General features: G+C 41.6%; 1 protein-coding gene across 25 annotated transcripts in view; it reads right to left on the reverse strand.

Annotated features, from left to right (window-relative positions):
• LOC133341773 (dynamin-1-like) overlaps positions 1 to 25,556 on the reverse strand; it is a 59,245-nt gene that overhangs the window by 30,016 nt on the left and 3,673 nt on the right. For 11 of the 25 annotated variants that reach the window (XM_061550477.1, XM_061550475.1, XM_061550478.1 and 8 more), the window contains exons 2-14: positions 20,590 to 20,663; positions 18,864 to 19,013; positions 16,453 to 16,656; positions 16,242 to 16,340; positions 14,598 to 14,758; positions 12,509 to 12,651; positions 11,171 to 11,306; positions 8,958 to 9,025; positions 6,564 to 6,702; positions 5,454 to 5,540; positions 4,376 to 4,446; positions 3,500 to 3,554; positions 3,087 to 3,098 (exon numbers count right to left, since the gene is read on the reverse strand). In XM_061550477.1, coding sequence (XP_061406461.1) covers positions 3,087 to 3,098; positions 3,500 to 3,554; positions 4,376 to 4,446; positions 5,454 to 5,540; positions 6,564 to 6,702; positions 8,958 to 9,025; positions 11,171 to 11,306; positions 12,509 to 12,651; positions 14,598 to 14,758; positions 16,242 to 16,340; positions 16,453 to 16,656; positions 18,864 to 19,013; positions 20,590 to 20,663 — 1,399 coding nt within the window. Of the gene's footprint in view, positions 1 to 2,045; positions 2,082 to 3,086; positions 3,099 to 3,499; positions 3,555 to 4,375; positions 4,447 to 5,453; positions 5,541 to 6,563; positions 6,703 to 7,873; positions 8,013 to 8,957; positions 9,026 to 11,170; positions 11,307 to 12,508; positions 12,652 to 14,597; positions 14,759 to 16,241; positions 16,341 to 16,452; positions 16,657 to 18,863; positions 19,014 to 20,589; positions 20,664 to 25,556 lie in introns of all 25 variants that reach the window. The other 14 variants (XM_061550483.1, XM_061550479.1, XM_061550471.1 and 11 more) reach the window with 4 other exon arrangements.

Here is a 25,556-nt window from a genome sequence, read left to right on the forward strand (position 1 = left end):
TGGGCAAGGAAGGTACAACGGAAAGCATGGCACAACGGTGGCGATGAGTTCCAAAACGATCATCAGCGGCATACACAAATCATGGCGATGTCTGCAGGCAGGGCTGCTCAAGAAGTTCCTGAAGGCCCAGGGTGGGCATGGAGGCCCTGGACAGAATTCCACGAAGGGCGCAATTGTTTATGAGCAACAAAAAAACATTGTTGTTGTTGCGGGGCCCTATTTTGTGAGAGCAAATTCCCGGCCACCCCCACCACCACCCTGTCACCAATCTGGGCGGCCCTGACTACAGGTCCTCCGAGTGACAGCTGTATTTGAATTGTACAGCGATGGGGCATGTCACTCATGAAATACCTTCTTTTAGTAAAACAAAACATTATTTTAACAGCCACGTTTCAATGCAAAAAAATAAGTGATAATTCACTTAGAAAAACACGTAGAACTTGGCAACAATGTCTGATTGTTATGAATTGATGTAAAATGCAGTGGTATAAATGTCTAGTAAACATTAGCATCTGCTAGTGCAATAAAGGGCAATTGCTTCAATAAGTTGCTTTGGATAATTTACCAAGTCCTGTTCTTTTCTCAAATTACCAAACATTTACATTTAATAATGGCCACTTCCTATGCACTACCTAACAGAGAACACTACAATCACGGAATGCACATATTAAAAACACAGTAATGTCGGCAACATAAGCAAATGCCACTGTGCTACATCTGACAATGATCCACGTAGATTTTAATATCATGAAACTATGTTAACTGAAGACTGAACACACACATGTGGAAGCCTTTCTACAACACACAATGCTGAAAACATAACACACACACACACACAATGTCCAAAAAAAGAATGCGGCTCAACCAAAGGTGAACTCAAAACGTGACATCTATACACTCTCCTACGTGTACCCCATTTCAATCGTCATTTATTTATTCATTCATTTGCTTTCACTTTCAGAGTTTGTGATGCCAAGATTGTTTGACCGTTTAACTTGTCAGGGTGTGAGAAATGGCAGGGGAATTGGTGAGGGGGAGGGGGGGATTGGGGCAGTGTTTGGAATTTTCCATTCCAAAAACAAAATAAAAAAAACTTGACCAATCTTACCACTTGCCCCTTCAGGTCATGTGTCCAGTGTTAGCTGGGGACTTGGTTAAGCATGTCTGCTTACTTGCAGATGTTAAACGTTCGACAAAACAACACTCTCCATAAGCGTGACCACTGTGCCCTGCTGCCGAGGCATGGATGAAATCACTGCCCAATCCTGTCTCATATTTATCCACAGTACAAACAGGCAGTCCGTGTAAACGAGCCACAAGTGGTGATGTCGAGTTGACCTGTAATCACATATGTAGTTCATACACACCCCATCTCCAAGGACCTTTGATTGGAGGTGGTGGAAGGGTGGTGGATGAAAATAAAATATATATTTTAAACGTTAATTTACTCAATGAAGAATGCCTATTAGATAATGATAATAACCCCAAGTCTTCATTTGGTTTAGTAAAAAATATATACCTTTGGACAAGACATTGATGTATTGTCTACAATTTGTGATGAAGCAGGGCTAACGTTTTTTATGGTTAGTCTTGTAAGGGCATGCAAAATGAACTTTAATAAACTCAAAGCCTTTTGGTTAGTTGGTTAACGAAAAGCCACTTTTTAGATGGAGGCTGGTTAGTTTCTCATTAATACGCAATAAGACATTTTAAGGCATGAAGTAGGCATGAGCCAGTATAGCCATTTGTACGTCAAAATATTAGAACAATTGTGGGCTTGCGCTGGTTGTTAGAGGGCAGGGAGACAGCCACAGGGCTTTGATACAGCTGTGGTATGCAGGGGGGGGGAGAGAACTGCAATTCGGTCGCCTCTGAGCCTAAATTGGTCCTCTTTATACACTTTCTATAAACGTGGCTTCATCGATCAATGCTCAATCATCCTGGAATCAGCTGTAGCAAAGACGGGAGCCGCTGCGCATAGACTCGGGCTAAACGCAAATTAATAGCGAGGGGGCAGACATTTACAAGCTTTACTTAGCTCATACAATTTGCTCTGGAAGAGAGGGGCGGGCACCCTGCAGCTGGAAAAAGTACAACACGAAAACTGATCATGCCCATTGAGCCCAAGTGACCTCATTGCAAAGGATTATGTAGGGCGTAAGGGGGGAGAGCACACAAAAGGCTTAAGTCAGTTCATTTTTTTGAAGGATTTGCCTGATTAGAGCAGTCAAATTTAGCTGTTTCAAATTACATGCAGTCACAAGAAAGATATAACCAAAGAAAAAAAACGGCAGGCAACATAGTTCTTACTACAACAAATTGAACACGTAGACGCTGTTGACGTACGCACATGAATACATATATCTGTATTTTATGTATGTAGACTGCATCTACAACTACTGAAAAAGCAAAACCTAAATTTTAAAAAAAGTTGTGTGCGTAGAATACATGAAAACATCATCTATTCTACAATTTTGGCAACTGAAAAAAGCAAATACAAATTATATTTCTATACTGTTTGGACGGTGCTTATGCATTTGTATATTTGGCCAAATAAGGCGTCTAACAATGTACACATGCTCCATTGCCTTATGGCTTATGACAATGTAACACTGATCAAAAAGTCAAACGTTTTCATGTTTTACTTAATGTATTCTATTAATATACTTATTGAAAATGTATTAAATAAAACAACTACCCTGTTGAATGATCCATTTAAATATAAAATAAAAAATAGCAACAATTATCATAAGCCGAAATAATGATTACAATGCTATGGCAATGAAATTATGGCGGAGACAATGACTTTTATAAGTGGGGCCCAGATCGGTCTGACTGACCAATCACGAGCAAGCCAGGTTTTGTTTTGTTAGAACACCAACAATAAAATGTGGCCAGGTAGATTGAATGTTCATTTTTTATGGTGTGCATTCGTCACACGTCCAACCTAGCCACTTCCAACATCAGCTGAGGCTAATGTACATGCATTAATGTTGAACTTAAGATCAGTGTTGGCAATGGGAGCACTGTCACCTTGAAATGAAAGGACCTACAGAGAAGCATGCCTTTTAGCGTTAAGTACTCACCATTAGTTCATCCTGACAGCACCATGCACACAGCAAGAATGTAGGTTGATAGCAACCATTGCAAACAACAAAAAATAAGATGAGCAAATTAACAAAAAGATTTTGACCACAGGAAATAGTTTGGCAAACACGGCAAAATCATGCAGTTAAGGGTTCCTTAATCAGCAATGCGATGATCTTCTTGGGGATTTTCTCAACCCCAGTTACCAGAGGTGAAGTGAGCCTTTGTAAAGTGGCTGGGAACACCACGTGTCACTTTGAAGAAATGCCCGCGTGTTAAACAATTGAGCACCCTGTACAAAAAACATGTTATACTCGTTTTGGCCACAGTGTGGCAGTGTGGCATCTGGTAAAGCCTCACAAGTTGCTTATTGGTTTTTTTTTATTTTACCTGCTGTACACCAGTCAATTACCTGATTGCCAGGTGCCTTCTTCTTAGCAACGGGCTGGCTGGTTCGCTGCTGGGCACTGGAGCATAAAAATGGCACCATCAGACAAGAAAATATATCACACAAAACATGCAACAGAATCTTATTTCATACCTACGCGACTTTACCGAAAGAACCAAAGAGTATGTAACAGAATAATACCTCAACGCAGCTGCAGCTCTAACTGTAGTTTAGTCCATCCATTTAAAATTTTGGACAAATTGTCCATGATTTACAATAATAACAAGCAACAGTTAAGAGGTCAGCTGCGATAAAATGTGTCACCGGTTAAATGGAAAAATGTAGGCGTCCATTGCATCTTCACTGTCATGTTGCACCGACTTAAGTCATACACAAAAGCAATATTAAAAAAAATGTGTTTTCATGTTTGTCCCAGTTGTGGCATAGGTATCTCTTATCATGAGACCAAGCAATCATTGTGAACTCTCGCCGAGCCGTACATAACCCCATATTCGAGTGCAACTTTCGGCAGAAAACGACTCTGAACGACTTGAGGTCTCTGAAAGTATCCGGTTGATCCACATACTGAGGCACTCTCTCACATGGCCTGCTACAAATAAATTATCAGTACACGGTGATAATATAGATGTTTTTTTTCTCTTGGGGCTGGAATTTCGCCAGACGAAGTGACGAGTTATTTTGTACAGTCATTGGCTGAGACCGACTCGCTACACTTGAGAACATACTTTAATCACCTGCATTCGAGCCCAGGACCTCAGCGGTGAAAGACGATTACCACCCGGCCACCTTCTCCTCACACATATAACTCTTGGAGATGAACGCAATGAGTCTGGTGACTGAGACAGTGACCAAGGACACTGAAAGGATGTTCTCACTCACTTGGAAAATCCAATGAAATCCTCATGGTTGGTGTTCATGTACGCCAGCTGGATGTCAATTAGAAGCAACACCTGGTTGGGGAAAAATAAATATCATAATTTGTATGCATGTTGAATTTATTTTGCACTATACGTAGCCAACCATGCTAATCGGAGGTGAGGTGGGGAAGTACAACAAACTATACACTAACAGCAGTTGTGAAGAAATTAGTTTTCAATCTATATTTAAAAGTGCATTGCTCCAGTGGCTTCCTAATATCGATAGGAAGAGCATTCCAGACGGCCGCAGAAACGCATCTGAAGGCGTGCGATGCAGTTACCATCTTTGTTCGATAGCTCGGCAAAAGTCGCTGCGAGAAATACATCAGTGGATTGACAAAAGGGCTGTATGAAACTTTTTTTCTAGTATAATTCGCATGTTATTTTATAACAGGACACAGGCCTTAACATCAAAGCTATTATGGTACAAGTCGCTTGTTAAAGATGATTGTCGGTGGCTGGCGAGTCATACAATGCTCACATTCCAACGTTAATTATAAAAGCACCCATCCTTGTGCCCGAGAATATTTTAGGCACACTTAGGCACCCCATATCTCACAGTGTAAAATAAATAACTGCTACTGCGATCAAGAAGATAGAATAACCACGAGCCCACAACATTGCGTGTCATGGTGTAATATAGTGTACGTAACTTTCTTTCCATTTTGACATGGAATGAGAATGAAGGCATCTACGAGACCCCAATGTTGAATAAAGTCAGCGATGCGAGACATGACAATTTCTACAATAAAGTCAAAATTGCTTGGCTTTCTAACAATTTAACTTGAAACAATGCTACTTCGTTGGTCCAAATAGAAAACAAAAACCTTCTACTTACAATTATCATGTTCCATTTTTCTGCGATTTCAATTCTACAGCAATAAGTGCACAAGCTTTCTAAAACAATGATCACTCTCCCATGCTCATTCGAGCAAAAAGTCAAGTACACGAGTGCATGCGGTTTACAAATAATAGTGGATTAATTTTAGCCCACGTCTTCAACGTTATAACAAGCAGTACAGGGCCTGTACTAGAGTTACCTGGTCCTTGGTACGCCCCTCCCGCTCGCGGATGTACGTTGTCACTATCCGGTCTGTGTCGTCACGCAGCCTGGGGTAGCTGCCCAACTACGCGGGCAACACAGAAAGGGGGGGGAGACACTGCAGTACCAGGTAGAGCAGTGCAAATCTGCAGTATGTTTCGAATATTAAAAAGTGTCTGTTCACAACTTCTCTAAAGTGGCACCAGAATATTAAGTAGGCATGTAATGACTCAACTGCACAGCCAAAGCAGTTGAATGAACTGTCACAATCAAACATAGCGATTCAAATTTAAAGATCAGTTTGTGTAAATTTGCCACCTTAATTTTGCGGGGTTTTTTTGTGTCCTGTTTAATTTGTAAGTGTTGTAACCCACACCCCCGCTCCCGAGCATAAATGAAACACCAGCATAGCGTTTGTATGAATTGTATATAATCAATTGTGCATGGATGTATGGTGAATAGTGAATTTTTACATGCCTACACAAAATATTTTAGCCATTTTACATTACCAAAAGATTCAGATTATATAATACATTACTGTTTGAAGCCTTATGCCAACCAACCATGCCATCAGGTAGCGTTTGTGCCATTTCCCATGCATGTGTTATCAAAAAAATCAGGCAAACACAAGCAGTTTTAGTTCCATGCATGAGATCTGAATAAATTAGTCACTCGGCAATGAGAAACAAAGAGCAGAGGACAAAGCAATCGTGAAGAAACTCAACAGAAGATCACTCTAAAGAATATACCATATTTTACACATCAGCACCGCCGAAAAAATTTAACAAATATGATTTTTTATTAAATTAAAAAGTCCGTTAAAAGTTTTCGAAGACTAATTTAGATGACTATTGCCCTCCGTTAACATATCTTGGAGGCGGAAAACAAGTGTTTCGATGAATAATTATGCAAACGTTCCAAAACCAATTGGAAGAACAAAAAACAAAAAGACTCTAAACAAAAAAACATAACCGTGAGCTAAACAGCTTCAATTGAACACTTATGAGAGCAAGAGAGAGGTGGACTTCAAGTGTCAGATTAAAGAGAGAGTGGGGGGTTGTGTTTCACGGTCAAACCACAGTAGCTCCCAATGGGCACTGCGAGTTACCTTTTCGCTGCACTTTCTGATCACAGTGGTGAGTTCACCCACCACCAAGTCTACACATTTCAGGCAGGGTTCCTTCAGCTTTTGGATCTGCTTTTTCACTATGGCTTCAAAGGCAAGGTCAGGGGTGAAAAGTCCCGTTCTATAGCACAGCATGGGTTTGGGGGGGGGGGGGAGGTAATGTTCAGGCAGAAATTCGAAAAGAGATGCAAGGTAGCGGTGGGGGTAAGGAAATGTGAGGGGGCAGCAGTGGTGGAGCAAAAGGATGCAAGGTAGAGAAATATTTGTGCGTTGAAGGCATGACATGTTAAATAGGTGACAGATTTTGATTGTATGAAGAAAAGAAAAATAAGAGACAAGGTTGGGAGGGGGGGGTTAAAAAGAAGCATTGCAATGGTAAAGGCAAAAAAAGAGTTGAAAGATAGCTTAAAATAATTTGAGGTTACAGGGCAGGGGTGGGATTGGGAAGTGGGGAGAGATCGATACCAGGTGTTAGTCAACACTTATTTTTGTTCAAACGAGCAATGCTCCATTCAATTGGTTAAGGTACATTCAAAGTGCTAACTCAGCAATATGACTTTTGAAGAACACTGGCATGTTATTCGACACCATTGACAGGCGGCCGGTGGCTTTTGCCGGCCATAAATAAATGTCAATGACGGCGCAGTGCATTTGGTCTCCGGCGAGTTTTCAGGTTGCAGCCGCATATTGTTTGGCGTGTGCGGATTTTTGACTCCACGTGCAATTGCTTTCTCGACGAACAAGTTGCCAGCGCGTGGGAGTGAAACGTCAGACATCGCGCCGAACAACATGCTAACACAACCCAAAAATGCACCGAAAACCTCCACAGTTGGATACAGTGCATTGCTTAGCTAGATGAAAGAATGTCAATTCGTACAGCACATTTACATGCCATCACCACTGAGTGTTCTTTACGGCCACATGTCCCGAGAGGCACGTTAGTACACAATGCACAGCATACATTCTCCTTTTCCACGATGCACCTGCAGAAACATGCCAACTCATGCACAGAGATACACTATTATACGCTGGCTACTCCTCATGCTTTCAGTCTAGAGCTGGCTCACAGCATTATGTACATTGCATGTACTGCGACTCGAAAAAAATATAATTTTGTTGGGTTTTTTGTTTTACTTCTCAAGATTACAAAAGGCGATTTCACAGCATGAGCCCCAATGTTGCTTTAACGCAAACGGTGGCACAGCTTGCACTGTACTCTGTACTGAAAGCCAGGACATCTCAGGATTACAACATCGCTAAGAGGTACGAGATCAATTGCCGGTACTAAATACCTTTTCGGAACATTGTCTAACAGTCACTATCAACTGGCCAATAACCATGTCGACACATTTCAGGCACGGCTCTTTCAGCTTGATGATGAGCTTTTTTACAATGGTTTCGAATGCCAGGTCGGGCGTGAAGATGCCCGTTCTACAAGACAAAACACAAAACACAGCAGGAAGAGGGCAGAAGAACTCAATGCCACACAAACCAATGTGATGGGGGGTCCCAACTGGGTTTTCTCATAGCAACTGCAGTACCAACCAGGCATGAAGGCTTGGACAAAAGCCTGACCCACAACTATATGTCAAAAATGCATGCCGTATGTATACAGCGTCTGGATATGCGGTTGTATTTAGACGCTACATAAATCCAAATTGTACTGTTATTGTCTTATTTAGGGTTGTTTTAATACACCCAAGTGTCTGGTATTGTTATCGTACTGAGCTGATATCTCCTCACCGATCACTGCAACTCTTGAGCGAAAACAATCAAGAAAAGTAAACGGCTCTTGTATTTAAGAAGCCTAACAAAATAGCATTTCAATGAAAACTTACTTTGTTCTAATATTTGTAGATTTTATTGAATAGTATATATTCTGCATTATCAAGCAGAAATAATCGACTGCTGCGGCGTATCTCTATCAACATGAAGCACGTGGTATCATTCACTACGTTTTTTAGGAGAGGTAGATATTACTGGCCTGTACTATATGCTAAGCAACTGAAATCCAATTATTTATACCATTCCATCAACTGTTACCAAATTACTTCAGTGAGAAGCTTCCACACCCTAAGCTGGAGCGATCTGCTCCCAAAACGTCACCATGAAAAACGTGGTATGCCCCCCCCGTTTGCCTCATGAACACAGAACAATGGTCACCTCCAACAGAGAGGAAATTTTAAAAAATATATAACTATCTTAACGGAAATGTGCTCGCTATACCAAAAATAAAGAGATCTCTTCCGGGTTGCTTGCTTGGTCCAGTTAATAAAATGACGCGCGCAAATATATATTTTTTAAATGCACACGATGAGACACCCCACACAGGATGCAAGATGAAATAACATTGCTCTGAATAACATCGTCACTTGCCTGATGCCGTTTATGTTACGGATAGCATAGCTGATCTCTCGGCGCAACTCCTTTTCATCAAACTCCATCTGGAAAAATAAAAACAATGATCAATGTAAACATGTTTTTATAAGCAGCCAGATTGTCATTTTAGTGGAACTTATGATACAGTCATCGCTTTGTAAGAAGGCCAATAAAAGCAGCTATAATGCATGAAAAATTATAGGTTTTTATTATTTTCTTGCAATAAAACAGCTATAAAGATGTTCAACACCGAACAGAAACCTTTTACAAGGAGTCAAGTCTGCATTAACCACACCTACTTTTGATTACCATGCTCGAATAATATTTGCATCGTCTTTGAAACTGATTGGGCTACACCAGAGACAGCCTTCTTGATGGCCTAGTCTCACCAGTGTCAGACCAGAGAACGGCAAAGGATGACCAGTACAAATACAATGCCACACGTATCAGAGCATTTGAGAGCTCGGGGTGACAATGCATATTTTTTTGCACTTTCTGTATGCAGCATGGACGCGTTGTGCTTTTTCTGTAGGATGTTATTGTTTACGTATGTGATGTTCAGATTTGTGTACAATGAATTGTTTAGTTGTATCTTGTAATTGTATTGTTTGTTGCGGTTGAACCCAAATCAAGAGCCGAATGGCTCACAGGGTGAATCCTAATAAATTAAACTGAAACTGAATCGCAGCATGTTTGTTTGCATGTTCACCACAAGCACGTGTGGTTAATGCAGACTTGAATCCTTGCTAAAAAGGTTTCTATTTGGTGTTTGAACATCTTAACACCTGTTTTATTGCCTAAAAGGGTAAAAGCTATTCTTATTTTTCATACTTTTATATTGGCAAAAAGGTCCCATGATGTAGCTATAATGTACACTGTTTAGGATATAAATTAATATTACGTACATTTATTATGTATACTGCATCTATGCATCTTAAGTCTATATATACTGACACCGGTGAAATAATATAAATGCACCTTCTGTTCTGTCATCATGAACAAAAAAATGCAAAATTACAGTTTTAACGAGGACACTCGACAGACATGTCAGATAAACGTTTAATTCGTCAATAGATGCCTGTTTTGTAATCTCGTAGAAAACCAAAACTTACCGATGACAAATCATGTGTTTCTCAGTGAGTGAGAATATTGAAAACACTGGGTTAGAATCCATAAGTATTTTTTTGGGTTAGATCGCGTAAATATATAAATGTGTTCTAAAAACCTGCCACCACCCGACATAGCCAACGAGTGAAGGTTGTCACGTAAACAGAACATGCCAATTAGTCACTAGTACAGCACGCCCGTGTTGAAGAGCCAAGCCATAACATTTACAATCTGAGTATGACATTTCGCCAGTAATTATAACTCGCTTCATCAGGTGTGCTGTACTAGTGATCAATTGGCACGTTTGGTTCTGTTAACATGACAACCCGTACTAGTTGGCTGTGTCAGGTGGTGGCAGGTTTTAACGACATTTAACCCAAAAAAAACCTCTATTATGGATGATATTGGTCACGAAAGCCTACTTGTTAAACTGGGTTAGAATGCCTACATATGAATTTGCAATATTTGTTTTACTTGGGTAGCCTGAGGAATGAATTTAACCGCAGTTCACTTCAAGCCATGGAATTATCTTGGAGCCAAAAGCTTCTTAACTCTGTAAAATGTATAAACAGGTATTTTGAATTTGTTTTAATAGCTTACAATAAAACAGTTTGTAACATTTTCAAATCAAATTACTAGAAATGAAGCTGTACACTGGAACACAGATGTTATTCAAATGCAACAGATTATTAAGCCGTTAGCACACTGCACTTTGAACCCAGTAAACCTACGTTCAATAATTCATAGCCATGGCTAACGTCAGGTGGTAAGTGGAAACTGAATCATTCCTCGGTAGCCCTTCTTCGCCAACTCACACGGACCAGTGTGTTCAAGTATGGAGAACAAAAAATCCACGACAGACATGGACTGAGGAAGCCTTCATCTAGCAGTGGATGGGCGAAGATACAAACGTTATGCATTTAATCTACGGCCACGATGGGTTTCACGGGTTTCACAGGTTTCACAAATGCGTACCAACATTGTAAACAAGCCAAAGGTCAAACTGAGCATTTAATCTATTTTTAAAAAAGCACTCAGATAGATGGCACCGTCGACAGAATTCAGATTGGCCGGCACCGTTGTTTGTGTTCAGGTTGAGTCACCTTGACGAGCTCAAAGGGAAAGCGCTCGTGAAAGATGCGATTGATGCGAGCGCCACCCGACAGCTCCACGGTGTCGATCTGGTCTCCGGAACCCTCGATCCTCTTCTCAAAATCAAAGGCAAACTGCTGCACCATCCTGCAAAGCCACACGACATAACAAAAAAACAACAACAACAAAGCTCACACATCTTCTTGGTTCTTTCGGTAAAGTCATCACGTAGAAGGGAAATCATAAAATAATAAAAATAAAACATAATAAAATAATATTATATAATTCTCGCTGGTTCTTTCGGTAAAGTCATCACGTAGAAGGGAAATAATAAAATAATAAAAATTAAACATAATAAAATAATTCTCACGACGTTTCGGCCACAACGCAAGCAGCCATCCTCAGGTGAAGAACAGGTCTGTCGGAAAGACAGCGTCTGAATGACGCTGTCTTTCCGAAACGTCGTGAGAATTATTTTATAATGTTTTATTTTTATTATTTTACTATTTCCCTTCTACGTGACTTTACCAAAAGAACCAAGAAGATGAATCCCTGCAGTCATGAAAGCTTTAAATCGAAATTTAAAGCTCACACAGTTGCCAACATATATACAGGGTTAACCTGAAACACTTGAACATCTCAAATATAATTGAAACTCCCTGTATCTGAAAATCACTGTATATTAAATGACATTATTTTATTGCTGAGGGGGAACAGAATGGGTTTTTTTCTGTACAAGCACAGACTTGTTTTATTTATTATTTTCAATCAATTTCTGTGCCTTTGAGGTACAAAGCATATTGTGCACAGAAAAACAAACCTTGTACGAGTATTTTGTTCAACTTGAGTATTTTTTTTTCCCAAAAATGTATTGGAATTGTGTGATTGTCATGTTGTTTCGGGGTTAAGAATCAATTATAATCTTGCAGTGGGTCACCCGTGTTAAAGAAGTGTTCATGGAAGCACGACCTCCAGACCAACGTTCACCACATAGCAATCAAACTAATATTTTCTTTTAAGAGCTGCAATTTCACCAAACAAACGAGCAAAAAAACTTACTGGGATGAGTTTTTTTTTTATGCAGCCATTGGCAAGTAGGCTGAGATCATCAACTCAACTAGCCTTGAGAACATGGTTAAACCCAAGGGTGGTCACCCATACTCGAAACGAGGATTTCTTAGCGGTAACCGGCTAAGCATTTGGATCTCTTAAGCCACCAAAGACAACCGCAAAAAACCCATAACTTTTAAAACAAACAAACAAAAAGTACATACAAAAGCAGAAGTTTATCAAAGGAAGGCTTCGGAAATAACAGGGATATGTTTTTAAAGGGTCAACCACACGCTTACTGGAGGAGAGCTTTGGTCTTGCGAGTGGGGTCGTCAGGACGAAAGTTCTTGTATTCCTCCACCTCCTTCTCCATGCTCAGCATCTGGCCCTGCAGCTTGTTCCTTAGCGCAGGCAGTGTGTCACGAATGTGGTTGGTGAGTTGCTGTCAAGAAAAAAACATTCATGAGCAACTAATCGGCAAAAATAGGGCCCGATTAGCATGTCACAGATTCATTATGTTACGGTCAATCTATATACCCCCCAAGGTTATCTTGATCATAAGGACTCAAAGTTGACCAGACTTTGTTGTGCTACAAAGCAGTACTGCAACAACTAAAGTTCAAGCATTAAACGAGGTTTGTAATAGTCATTAAAAAGCCTCTCAACGCAGTTAAAGCAATGCGGTAAATTCTGTGTACCACTATTTGTAGTTTTCATAACATTAAAAATCGTATTTGAAGGTTAACTACCAATATCAAATGTTTACTTTTCCTTGCTTATTGAAGAGAATGTTTTTTTTGTTCCACAACTCGGATTAGCACAGTTGGCTACGTATGGTGCGATAGAAGTTCAACATATTAGGGTGCAACTCCGAATGCGTGTGGGCAAGTGAAGCTTATGTTTTCTGTGATCGCACTCTCAATTTGATACATATGTAGTGACATAAGAAGGGAGGGGCTGCTGGGGGCTCTGGGACCCTGGGCGGGCCAGGCCCTTAAGCCTCTTGGCGCCAGGCGCTGGGTTCCCAGGTGGGTCAGACGCTTAAGCCTCTTGGCGCCAGGCGTTGGGTTCCCAGGTGGCCCAGGCGCTTAAGCCGCTTGGCGCCACCAACGGGGGGGGTTGTGTGTGCTGTGGGATATCTGGGGGTGCACACGGCCCCACCCCTCGTTGGGGACTAGGCATAAAAGGGGAGCTCCCTGGACGATCAGGGCCAGTCGTAGCTCAAGACCCAAGACCCAAGACCTGAGGACCCTGGGACGCTGTGAGAGCCAGTGGTGGGACGCTGTGAGAGCCAGTGGTGGGACTCTGGAACTCCCGACTCTACGACCTTGTGAGGGCGAGTTCCAGAGCGTAGCCAGAGTAGAGTATCTAGGCTGTGTATCTAGGCTGTGTACCTAGGAGTTGTTACAGAGTATCAGAACTGTTGGACTGTTGGAGTGTTGGACTGTTGGAGTGCTGTTACAGAGTAATAAAGAAGTTACCTCTACAAGTGTCTCCGGAACTCATTACACATTTAATTACAAAGTCAACGGCTGAGAATCTCATTCTAATGTTGAAATTTACAGGTTGCTGAGAATCATCTTGTTCTCTGTATACACACTTATAATATAACTCTTTATGTTGATTTGAAGCTTTCTTAACTGCAGGAATCCATACTCTTTGGTTCTTTCGGTAAAGTCACGTAGAAAAATAATAGATCACGACGTTTCGATCGCCACACAAGCGATCATCCTCAGGTGGGATAGAGTATAAATAACTCTGGATTGACTTAAGTGCATTTTTCAACTCCATTGATGCAACCGGAAAATACTTAGGGATTGTATTTAAACTTGCAGTGATTCAGTTTAACAGGCAATTGAATGTAACCAGGTGTGACGTTGAAAAAAAAACTTGAATTTTTAGTGGCACTTGAACAAGAATAATAACCACGATTTATAACGTGCGTCTATTTCACGAATCAAAAGCATTGCATGAATGAGAACTCGGGAGGCTTGGACCCAGAGCTCAAAGTCCCTCGTTTACCGAGATAAGATGGGACGCATTGATCAGGGAACATATGCAAATTTGAGACATTGTAGTGTCTAAGGAAAAGAAAGCGAGCTTCGGTAGGATACATTGCAAGAAGGTTTGATGGCTGATGGACAAGTTTAATGACAGATCGACCAATCGGGCAAGGCAACAGGCCTGAAAGTACAACCAACACGGAGATGGAGCGAGCAATGGTGTTAGCGCATTGCAGGTGGGAGTTGTATTGTGAACATGCTGGGCCATTGGCAGTCGGGTGGGGGTGTGGGTTGTGTAAATAACGTAGGGAGGCCTTCATCCAACAGTAGAAAGAAGAAAGCCGATGATAATGTCATCGCTGAAAGAGGAAACGAGCCATCTTACCTGGTTGAGGGTTTTCTGCAAGTAGGGTGTTCCCATGCGATCAGCCATGTGCCGGTAAGAAGGATGGGATAGAAAGAATTTCCTCTCGGCAGCCATTGCTGCATTGATGTCTTTTCGGCCATCGATATCCTTCTGGCTGCGGTTCACAACTCCAATGTACCCTGCAAATGTAAGAAACGTGTGACAATTGCCAAACCAAAGTTTGAGACACGTATATAAGTTTAACACGTAGGCTTTCGTGACCAATATCATCCATGAGAGGTTTTTTTTCGGTTAGATCGTGTAAATATATGTGTCGTTAAACCCGCCACCACCCGACACAGCCAACACACCAGTGTGCTGTACTAGTGACGAATTGGCATGTTCTGTTTAGGTGACAAACCTTACTAGTTGGCTGTGTCGGATGGTGGCGTGTTTAACAACACATTTATATATTTACGCAATCTAACCCAAAAAAACTATTATAAAGAGCAATTTCCTTGTTACAATAATTCTAAAACATTTCACAATCATGGTTAGACAACACAGACTAGGAGGGCTGTTTTGCAGAGTAGCCTAGCTTTAAGAATAATTTACTTAAATATTATCGATGTACTGCCAACCCAGGACTGGATTGATCAAGGCTGCTGAAGTGCATGTACAACCCTTTTGTCAATCCCCTGCTATAAGAGGGCCTCTCTCCCCACACTATGTGGGTTGTAGGGAGTTTTTTTTTAACCATATTTAACCACGCTGGTCAATGCGGGTTGGTGAAGGCGGAAAGCAGCCGTGGGAGCATTGCAGTACGGTGTAATACTTTGCACTTCCCTTTGCTACCCGCCACGGAGCCTCACAGATACCTATGGCAACCTGGCATGCACGCTATCCAAGCATTATCTAGGCACAACGTTGTTCAGCTTCTTTTATTCACAGATCTCTGTAAACAAGCGGACAAAACCTACCGATCTCAATAAATTCTTATCTGGCCTGAAACAAAGAACATCTATCATTCCATCTGGCTGTGTTTATATATTGCAGGACAGCGAGTGCCAAAAGGGGATTATTTTATAACAAAAATGAGTCACTGTGTGATAACTCCATCCGGCAATAACCTTCCCTTGCTACTGATGTCAATGGTTCTATGACATACACTTTACAGAATGTGTAATTTTTTACCTTGGCTCATTTAAAAAAATGTTTTCCTTAACTTATCCCAATTGTGCTACTGGCAGCATGTCTTGCGATGAAGAATGCATCCATTTGGAACTCTTGGAGCGGTGCTTCCCCTTAGTTAAAAGGGTCCGTTAGAGCAGATTTCACATCTCAAGTGACCACTTATTGATCCTGGGGGTTTTGTACAGTCATTGGTGAAGAGACTGAGACCATTAATGCACAACACTTTGAGAACCCAGTATAATCATTGACAGTTGGCCCGGTTCAAACCCAGGGTCTCAACGGTGCCAGCTAAGTACTCTACCCTCCGAGTCACTCGACCATTTAGGGATTGCGTAATTTGGCAATGATATTCCTGGTAGTTGTTCGATGTAAATAATTAAACCTGTATACGGTGTCTCATTGGAAGGAACATTGCCAGTGCGGCCAGATGAGTGGTGTCACCCATGAATGCACTAAGAGCAGCAAAACAACAGCCAAAGTTGCACTTACCCCGACGAAGTGGCAGGAGTTTGTTCTCCAGAATATCTCGTGCATCTGTGCCATCATCCATTAGATCCAGCTTTGTGATGACGCCAATAGTACGAAGACCTATGACAAAATAAAACGCAACAAGGGCACATTCAGAGTACATCGTAAACTTGCACAGTCTCACTACGGTTTCAGCAACAGTGAGTAGCAATTATTAAAAACAGCCAGCCACCTTGAGGGTCGACTTCCTTGGCGATCTTCAGAGCGTCCGAGTTGGCCAAGTCAGTGTTGGCGGGCGACACAGCCAAAATGAGGCAGTTCTCCTTGGTCACAAACTGCATGAGCATTTCGCGGATCTGGTACTCGATGTCTACCGGCTGATCTCCAACAGGCACCTTGGTCATGCCCGGCAAGTCGATCAGCGTCAGGTTCAGCACTGAATCACACATGGGAAAAGCCAGGATCACCAGGGGAATTTGTAAACAGGTGAGCATTTCATACTTAAACATAAACACGAACCGTTTAGCCTATGCCAATATCATACTAAACTCACCCCTGAAATCATCATATCTCGGAAGATAAGCAGGGATGAGCCTGAACAGTGTTTGAAAGAACGACCATCATGAATGAAAGTTGTTGCTGAAGAGCTACATTCTCAGGATGGAACTGCAGCCAAATCCATCATTCTCCAATGCATATTCACCAATCCATACGGACGAGTGTGATCAGGTACTCAAATAACTCCCTCGCAGTGGATTGATAAAAGGGCTGTACATGTACTTGAACAAGACTCGCAGGGCCAATGGGCTATTGTCTGGTTACAAGTAGACGATTTTACTCGCCCACACAAGCATCTCACATTTTACCACGCACACGTTCACGGCCATCTCCTTCCTTGTAAAAAAAACCCAACGGACTAAATTTTGCATGTGAACAAGACTATTCGCACGCAAAAACACATGCTGTTCTCACACGCGTCTACAGTTCGACGTGTTAACCACCGCCTGCCTCTCCCTCCCCACTGCCAACCAACACGGGATGCAATGTGAATTTAACGCGCTGGCGCTCCCAGATATTGCAATGGGACTGTAACTGCTGACATTGCACTGGCTAACAGTGCGTTTAAACTTGAAATCGTCATTGGATACAGAAATAACATTCTCTTTTCAGATATCAACACTATGGGACCTCCTAACTGCATCTGTGCAACATCTCCTGCACCTGCACCTTGTTTACTCAAGCTTCTGATGCGATCCATATTGCACCCACTGTCTCCCAATACAATCTACGATCAATTTCAATGATTGAACAACACACCATCTTCAGGATCCTCCTTGGAACCGTCCGTCGCTGCCTACCTCTCTCCTCTCATCACCCCAAGGCTTTGTCAACCTTCAATCAGCGGGAGGTCATTATTCCTCCTTTTCTGCTGTCAAATGTCTGAAACAACCTTCCCCCACCTGGTCATCAATACTGCCGACTACCCTGGCCCCATTATAATCCAGACTCAAGTCCTTCCTCTTCCCCTCTGCCTGTGACTATTTTATATTTCTCTTTGATTCTTTCGGTAAAGTCACGTAGGAAGAAAATAAATTAAATAATAGAATACGACGTTTCGATTGCAACACAAGCAATCGTCATCGGGTAGAAAACAAACCTCGTGAACTTAGAAATACATTGCAATACAACACACAGTCGGCTAACACAACAGTCAGCACCTTACCTGATTGATTACATTCTTCCAAAGATTGCTAAATTTGAGAGAGAAACTAAACAGACAGACACACAAGCAGAGAGAGACAACACAGAGAGAGATATACAACATAGACACAAAACTGTGTCTATGTTGTGTGTCTCTCTCTCTGTGTCTCTGTGTTGTCTCTCTGCTTGTGTGTCTGTGTGTGTGTCTGTGTTTTGTCTCTCTCTCAAATTTAGCAATCTTTGGAAGAATGTAATTCAACCAGGTAAGGTGCTAACTGTTGTTTTAGCCAACTCTGTGTTGGATTGCAATGTATTTCTAAGTTCACGAGGTTCGTTTTCTACCTGATGACGATTGCTTATGTTGCAATGGAAACGTCGTATTCTATCATTACATTTATTTTCTTTCTACGCGACTTTACCAAAAGAACCAAAGAGTAATTCCTGCAGTCACGAAAGCTTCAAATCAAGTTTATTTTATATTTATAAATACTGTATATAAATACACACACAGTACACACATGCCTCCTTTACAGTCTCAGGATGCATGTCCTACTATTCACAGAGTGACTTCAGATGCAGATGTTATATGAACCCATAATGCATTGCAACGGTCAAAATAACACTTGAGTATTTCACATGCTTAATCTGGAAAAGTGGAGCGGCAGCACAGTTGTTGCCACACTGTGCTCCTAACCTGGTGACCTTTGCCCAATTCCTGGCGAAGGGGCAACATCAGTACCCTGTAATATCTGAACTAGTGCTGGACACCCCCTCACAACTCGCAATCACAAGTGTCGTAAAGTATGGTGAAACACCTCCCCCCACCCGCCATGCTCAGCATGGCATGGCCAGGCCTTTGTCAAGCAGTGGATTGATAAAGAACTGTTAAATAATCGAGATAACCTAGTGCGGTTCTTTCTGTACGAGGGTGCTGTGCCTTACCGTGCGGGGAGTAGACGCGCAGGTTGATGGGAATCGGTGAGATCCCCTTGTTGCTGCCTGTCAGTCGATCCGTCTCCGCCTCGATCTCCGCTCGAACCTCCTCAAAGTCCGTGAACTTCTTCCCCTTGCAGTGCAGGAACTCGGCATATTCTGGAATCACACGTCAGAGCACTGTTACCGATTGCTCAAAAGCACTGCCAGCGGTCTATAATCAAAGCTATCAGCAATTTGCAAGAGCGAATTCGTGCTCCGTCGCCACTTTGATGTCACTGTCTATGTCACCGTCATTCACATTGCGAAATTCACAGGACACCATTGGTTTATATTTTAAATCATGTAGAGAAATGGGACGGAGTGTTAGTACCTTGATTAGTGTCCACTGTACTATGCATCACATGACTTGAGTTTGATTACCGGCCACAGACAACATCAGCAGGGAGTGAAGAAGTTCTGCACCCTCCCTTCATCATCCTAAACTGACCAGCGTGGTGAAGTATAGTAAAACTACCCCCATGACTGTCACAGAGTGATAAGGCCTTCATCCATCAGTGGACTGACAAACAAGTAAGTTTTAAATCTTGACTTAAAGCTTTCGTGACTGCAGGAATTCATATTATTTGGGTCTTTTGGTAAAGCCACAGAGAAAAACATTATTTGTTCTATCTACGTGGCTTTACCGGAAGACCCAAAAATATTAACCAAGTTTTAATTTAAAGTAAGACTGACATAGAGGGAATATTGTCAAAATAGTATAATTGCTTTCCATTTAATAAGTTCATACACAAGTGGGCCTCCCACACATGGACATACCACTCCTGGGGGAATTTGTAGCCCAGAGGACCCAACCCACAGTGGCGAGGGTGCCACAGTGGCAAGATGTTAACTACCTCGCCTGGTATACAGGCGATTGTGGGTTCATTCCCGACCCTGACACCTGTATATTTGGAGTTTGCATGTTCTCCCAGTGACAGCATGGATCTTTCTCTGGGTCCTCCAGTTTTTACGTCCAGATTAAGAAACATGCGTTTCGAGTATTTGGCTGCTATGCATTTCCACATAAGCCACTTCACCGAGTCATCATTTGTGGCCAGGTCATTTCTGAAAAAGAGTTATATAGTGGGCCTTACCTGATATAATAAAAAATTGTTTATAGTTTAGTTTTAGTGAAACACAAACTGTTCTGTCCCCCCATATCCTCCGACCACAACGTTTTCTGTAAGTGCCAGACATGTGAAAAGCCCCCAAAAAATATGAAAATAAAAATAAGTGCATATACAGTTTGAAAGGAATGGCTGTCAAAGGAAAACATGCCTGGTAGTGTGATCTTCAAAGAGACAGAAAATCAGATCAGTTCATATGCATGAGTGAGATGGATTGTGGTATTGCCAGACGATGAGGGATGGAAAGATAAGTGGAGAGGAATTCTTGCCAGCAGTTAGTAGACCATGAATAAAGATTTGTACATGCAATCTGATCAAAAGTCCTTGTGGTGCTATTCCTCTGCAGATTTTTTGCTGAAGAATACAGCAAAAACATGAATATTGACAAAGGTAAAAAGTCATCAGGTATTATAATTTAAAGGTTAGTTAAAATGTACTCAAGCGATAATACGTATAACAAATGAGCTGTCAATATGTAACTTAGTCTAAAGGTAAAATGAAACAATATTCAACAGGAATGCAAGTAAACTGTGATGTCAGTATGCATCTGACAGTTCTCCCTTTACCTGCTTTACAGAACATCAGCTGCAGGATGAGAGGTCTGCGGGTGACAATTCCAGACCCACGGGGAAGGAAGTCCCTGCAAAATATGAAAAAAATAAAAGATCTTCATGCTGAAATGAACAAAAGATATACTTTTTAAATGAGGCAAGGACATAAATATATGTTTGTGAATAGCACTGATATGTTCATGTTCAGCCCATTTTCAATCCACTGCTGGATGAGAGCCTCCATATACCGTAGGTAGAGCAGTGGTGGGCATCCTGCGGGCTCACGGGCCGCATGCGTCGTGTTGGAACCACTCGTGGTGGCCTGGTCTAAGTTTGTCTAAGGCGATGCGTGGGGTTACAATGAATGCACACGCATGATTTCAAGCTTGCAGCCCACCGAGGTAAAGGAGGGCCGCGCATGTCGCCTACGAACTAGTGTAGGGTTGATAATTGGTTTTTTACCCTTCTATCTGGCAACAAAACTGACACCTTTTTACAAGGAGTCATGTTTGCATAGACCGCAATACCTGCAGTCATAATACAAACAAAAAACATAACTCTGATAATGTGCACTGTCCTTGAAGTTGATTGGTCCACACCCGAGACAGCTTTCCTTAGAGCCTAGTCTCACATGGGTTGGACCATCACTGCCGTAAAGGGTATATGGCAACGTTTCGCCTCGGTGGTCCAGCGCGGTTGGTGAAGGGTGGGGGGGGGAGCAGAGAAGTGAAACAATGGATGTTATTGCACTGTCCTCTACTGCTCACAATGTTCGTCCTGCCCACAGCCTGTGACGCCTTTAATGCACGGTGGTCACCGATCCAACCACTGTCCAAACTGAGTCTGATGTATGTACGTAGAACTTCTTTTGCACCGTATGTATCCCAACCGTGTTAATTGGAGGTGCTGATATGACGAGACTGGGCCCATTTCAGGTGATTTGATCACAGGCACAAATTAAAATTGTGATTTAATTACGTTATTTATAAACAGAGTAATATCCCAACAGGTACCGTTTTTATCTAGAATATATAATGTATATAATGATTTGTTATATAACGCCTTAAAAACGTACAATTTCTCCTTTGTGTGACAACAAAAACACACGACAGGCATCGCACTACAGACGACTTCTCCGTTACTCGGCGTGGAAATTAATTAAATATAGATCACTACAATTATCAGCAACAGTCTTCAATTCCCCTCTTCCACCCAAAGCTGTAGCCCATGTGGCAGGCACACTAGTTAGGACGCAACAATGCTTGAAAGCCACAAGCTGACGGACAATTTCAAAGGTCATTGCTTCAGTGCCAGGCAACGTGTTCAGCTGCTGGCAGTGAAGAATAAAAATCAATATAAGGATGTACACGTTAAATGGTACGCACTTATCAAATTCCAGCAGCATGCGTGTCCTCAGTAACGAACAAGGTCAACAGGGCTTTTGTTCCAAAGTGTGCAAGTGTCACATGAAAAAAAGCAAGATTATATATTCTAAGGGTATTTTTACATTTAATTTGTAAAAAAAAATTTGCATTTATGAGAGCATTCAAAGCCAAAAAACTAACAATGCCAAGAGAATAAGCGTCACGTGAAAAAAATAATGATTATATACACTAAGGATATTTTTACATACTATTTGTAATATATTTTTGTTTAAAACTGCATTCATAAGAGTATTCAAAGCCAAACCTAAAACTGTCAAGAGAACGACGATGGCGTTCAAAGAGAACGAATGCGTGGTGCGTTACTGACGCCTCCGGCAAACACTGTACGCAAACGCTTCGCGTCGGGTTTTTCTCAAAGATCAGGGTGTGTGTGTGTGTGTGCCACAACCGTTTCAACATTCCCCGCTGGCAAAATAGTCAAGGACACCAAACATGTGCAAATCTCACGCAAAAGGTAAAATGCGATTCACGGACAGAGGACTCTTTAAACCATCGCACATGTTGACATCACCTTCATTAACGTTGACTCGCAGTATAATAGATGTGTAATGGTGCCTTGATTTGTCAATATACATTGATTTCCGAGCTCATGTGTGCAATGTACGATTCAATATATCTTTCTATACACAAGTCATACATCGGCGTGGGGAGGGTCCTTCATCCATCAGTGCACTGACAAAGGGCTGTACATCACTATTATAATGATCTCCTATGACCCAGGCAAGCAGCAGCAGCCACAGCATTCACTGCATCATCATCACCACCAACCATGCCCAATCTCATGCTGCTTGTCAGGTATCTTCACTCACCTGCAACCGACCAGTATGGTAGAGTAGGTCCCCTATCTCACAATGGCCACGATAAAAAAATAATGAATCATGACACCCCTACAGAATGATGTGGTAATAAATAATATATAAAGTTGTCTCTTCCTGTTCTTCCCTTTCTCTCCATTTCCTTTTTCTGTAGTTTCCAGATCAAGCCCGAGACAATTATTATTGCTATTATCCTGTTTGTGCTGGTCGTCAAAATGGTGAGCGCTATGTGCTTTTTTGTATGTTGTTTAAATGTAAATACAATCAAATAAGATTTAGGAATGGAAGACAGTGCTGAAATTGACACAAGTGTCTGTATTGATGGATGTATCAATTAAAATCATAGGGTAGCTGGTCACAAGTCTTGTTTTTAACCACACACTGGGAGGTTAACAATGCAGGCCACTTAAATATGACCCTTGTGTTGTTAAGGACATCAGCTTTGCTTGTAACCAACAACTGTTTAAACACTCATGATAGTATCGAAATTTCACTGCAGTATTTAATAAATAGGCAACCCACAGATCAAGTTTAAGAAAAAATAACGACCAATATCTATGACATACTGCTAAATGATTATAAATAATACAGCATTGTTAGTATCTGGAGTTCATACTGAATTTTACTTTGATTAATTCAAATAGGGTCAAGTCTAGTTTTCCAGTTTGCTTTAGGCAAGATTGGTTCATAGAGTTAACAAAGTGCATTACAAAAGTCATGGTTATGGATAAGAAAGCTGGATAAGAAAAACCCACACTAGGGCAATTTTTAAACCAAGGGTGAGCTTAAATCAGAACAATACATGTGTGCGAGTGGAATTGTGCATTAAGGGAGTACAACTGGTGCATCTACCGGTCATCTCAGTCAGCGAACCCATGGCACCTGGGTCTGGTGCTGTGGACCTCCTGTCAGCGAGTTTTCGACACTTCACGTGGCCTCAAAGGGCACCTGGCCTGCCAAAGGCAACGTGGTGACGCCACAGGCGATGTGGTGACGCCACCGTCACTTAGTGGTGAATGGTGGGTGTTGGTATTGGTATTGGCATGTAAATGTGTAAATGTACGACAGCCTTTTGTAAATTCGCTGCTGGGTGAAGGCATCCCCACACCTCTCCAGTGAAGGTTCTCCAAAATCTGTCAAAATGTTGGGATTGTGACCGAACGGATTTATTAATTTTAAATTATTTTCTCACGTGCATTTTTCTCTCGTTATTAGTGTATTCATTTATTTTGCTAAGTAGTGGGTTTTTATTTTTGATCATTCATGTGCGGTGTTGTGGGATGCAAATGCATGAATGAGGCTATATAAAATGCAATTCGTATTATTATTTCTAGATTTTAAGCTTTCGTGACTGCAAGGATTCATATTCTTAGGTTTTTTCTCGTATTATTATCCTGGTTATGGAATTATCTGACCATACTTTACCATAGTGGTCAGTGTAGGTTTTATGAAGGCGTGGAACAATTGTTGGAACACAGTACTGTAACAACAATGGATTTTCTTCACTGTATTTTGTGGCCGAGAACATAGGCCACAGCCTATAACATCTGTTGTGGATGGTCGTCGCACATACATGCGCTGTTCAAGCTCAACTTTGCTTAGCTTCCGAGGTCTTGCACGGACTAGGTGATATATGGCAAAGTCAGAGCTTAATTAGTGAAAATATAAAAGCTCCAACCAGCCTGACTCAATGTTTTTGGGAACTAAACAATTGCGCTTGTCGAAATTTACAAGAAAAAATAGATATCAAACGACAATAAGAGGCTTTGATAAGATTAGGTCTAATGATTTTATGGCAAAGATCAAGAAAGCGGGCTAAAATACTCTTTTATAGACTGAAGAGGATGTTAGCAACAAAAAAGGCCCCAACACTGCATACATACATCGAGATCTGCACTTGTGTGCATAACCATTGTTTAAAAATGCAGGTCCTGAGCGGATCAGTAGGCATGTCTTGAAAAGGAAATGTCCCAGGGGAAATTGCACAATTGCAGGGCACTGGGCCACAGTTCTTTCACATGAGGACAATGGCTGTGTCTGCAAAACCTATTATTTAACGTTGCCCATGCTGCTTTGCAGTGGCACAGATGGCTGAGTGAATGAGGCATGGGAGCCCAGTTGTGGTAACCCACTCAACAAAACGGAATCCCCATCACAATACCAAGCACTGGTGTATAGAAAGCACTGATATTATAATATAGTAGCTGGCGGGTGGTGTGTGTGTTGGGGAGCAGCTGTCAGACCAGAACACATGTTTGAGAGCATGCAAGTGCAGAGGTCAACAGGTGAGGGGGGATATTTACAAGTAAGCAAATTGTAAACAATGCCATTGTGAATACTTTTTGTGTATTAGCTAATAACATGCCACCACAGACATGTCTGATATAAGCCGACACATGACAGATGTGTCAAGAATTCACGAAAAGAACCACCCATGTATACAAGTAATGGGCACTGCTATCTTTCAATGAAGTGTTACAATTTCAATGTGATTACAAACAACATAACACTAGCTTGTGAAGCTATTTTTACATTTTGCCTGATGAAGGATATTAGATTCTTTGGAGGAATGTAAATATGTTTTAGGCATTAAAAGTTAGACTCATAATCTATGTTTTATGGTGAGTATAGAAATCTAAGAGTACTGTATGCCTTAAAAACTCTATGCAATTTGTTTGTACCTCATGGTCACAATGTTTTTTCCTGCCATGATACCTTCATG

This window comes from Lethenteron reissneri, chromosome 12, assembly GCF_015708825.2.
Source record: "Lethenteron reissneri isolate LAM-NWPU_2019-01 chromosome 12, ASM1570882v1, whole genome shotgun sequence".
NCBI classification, from domain to species: Eukaryota; Metazoa; Chordata; class Hyperoartia; order Petromyzontiformes; family Petromyzontidae; genus Lethenteron; species Lethenteron reissneri.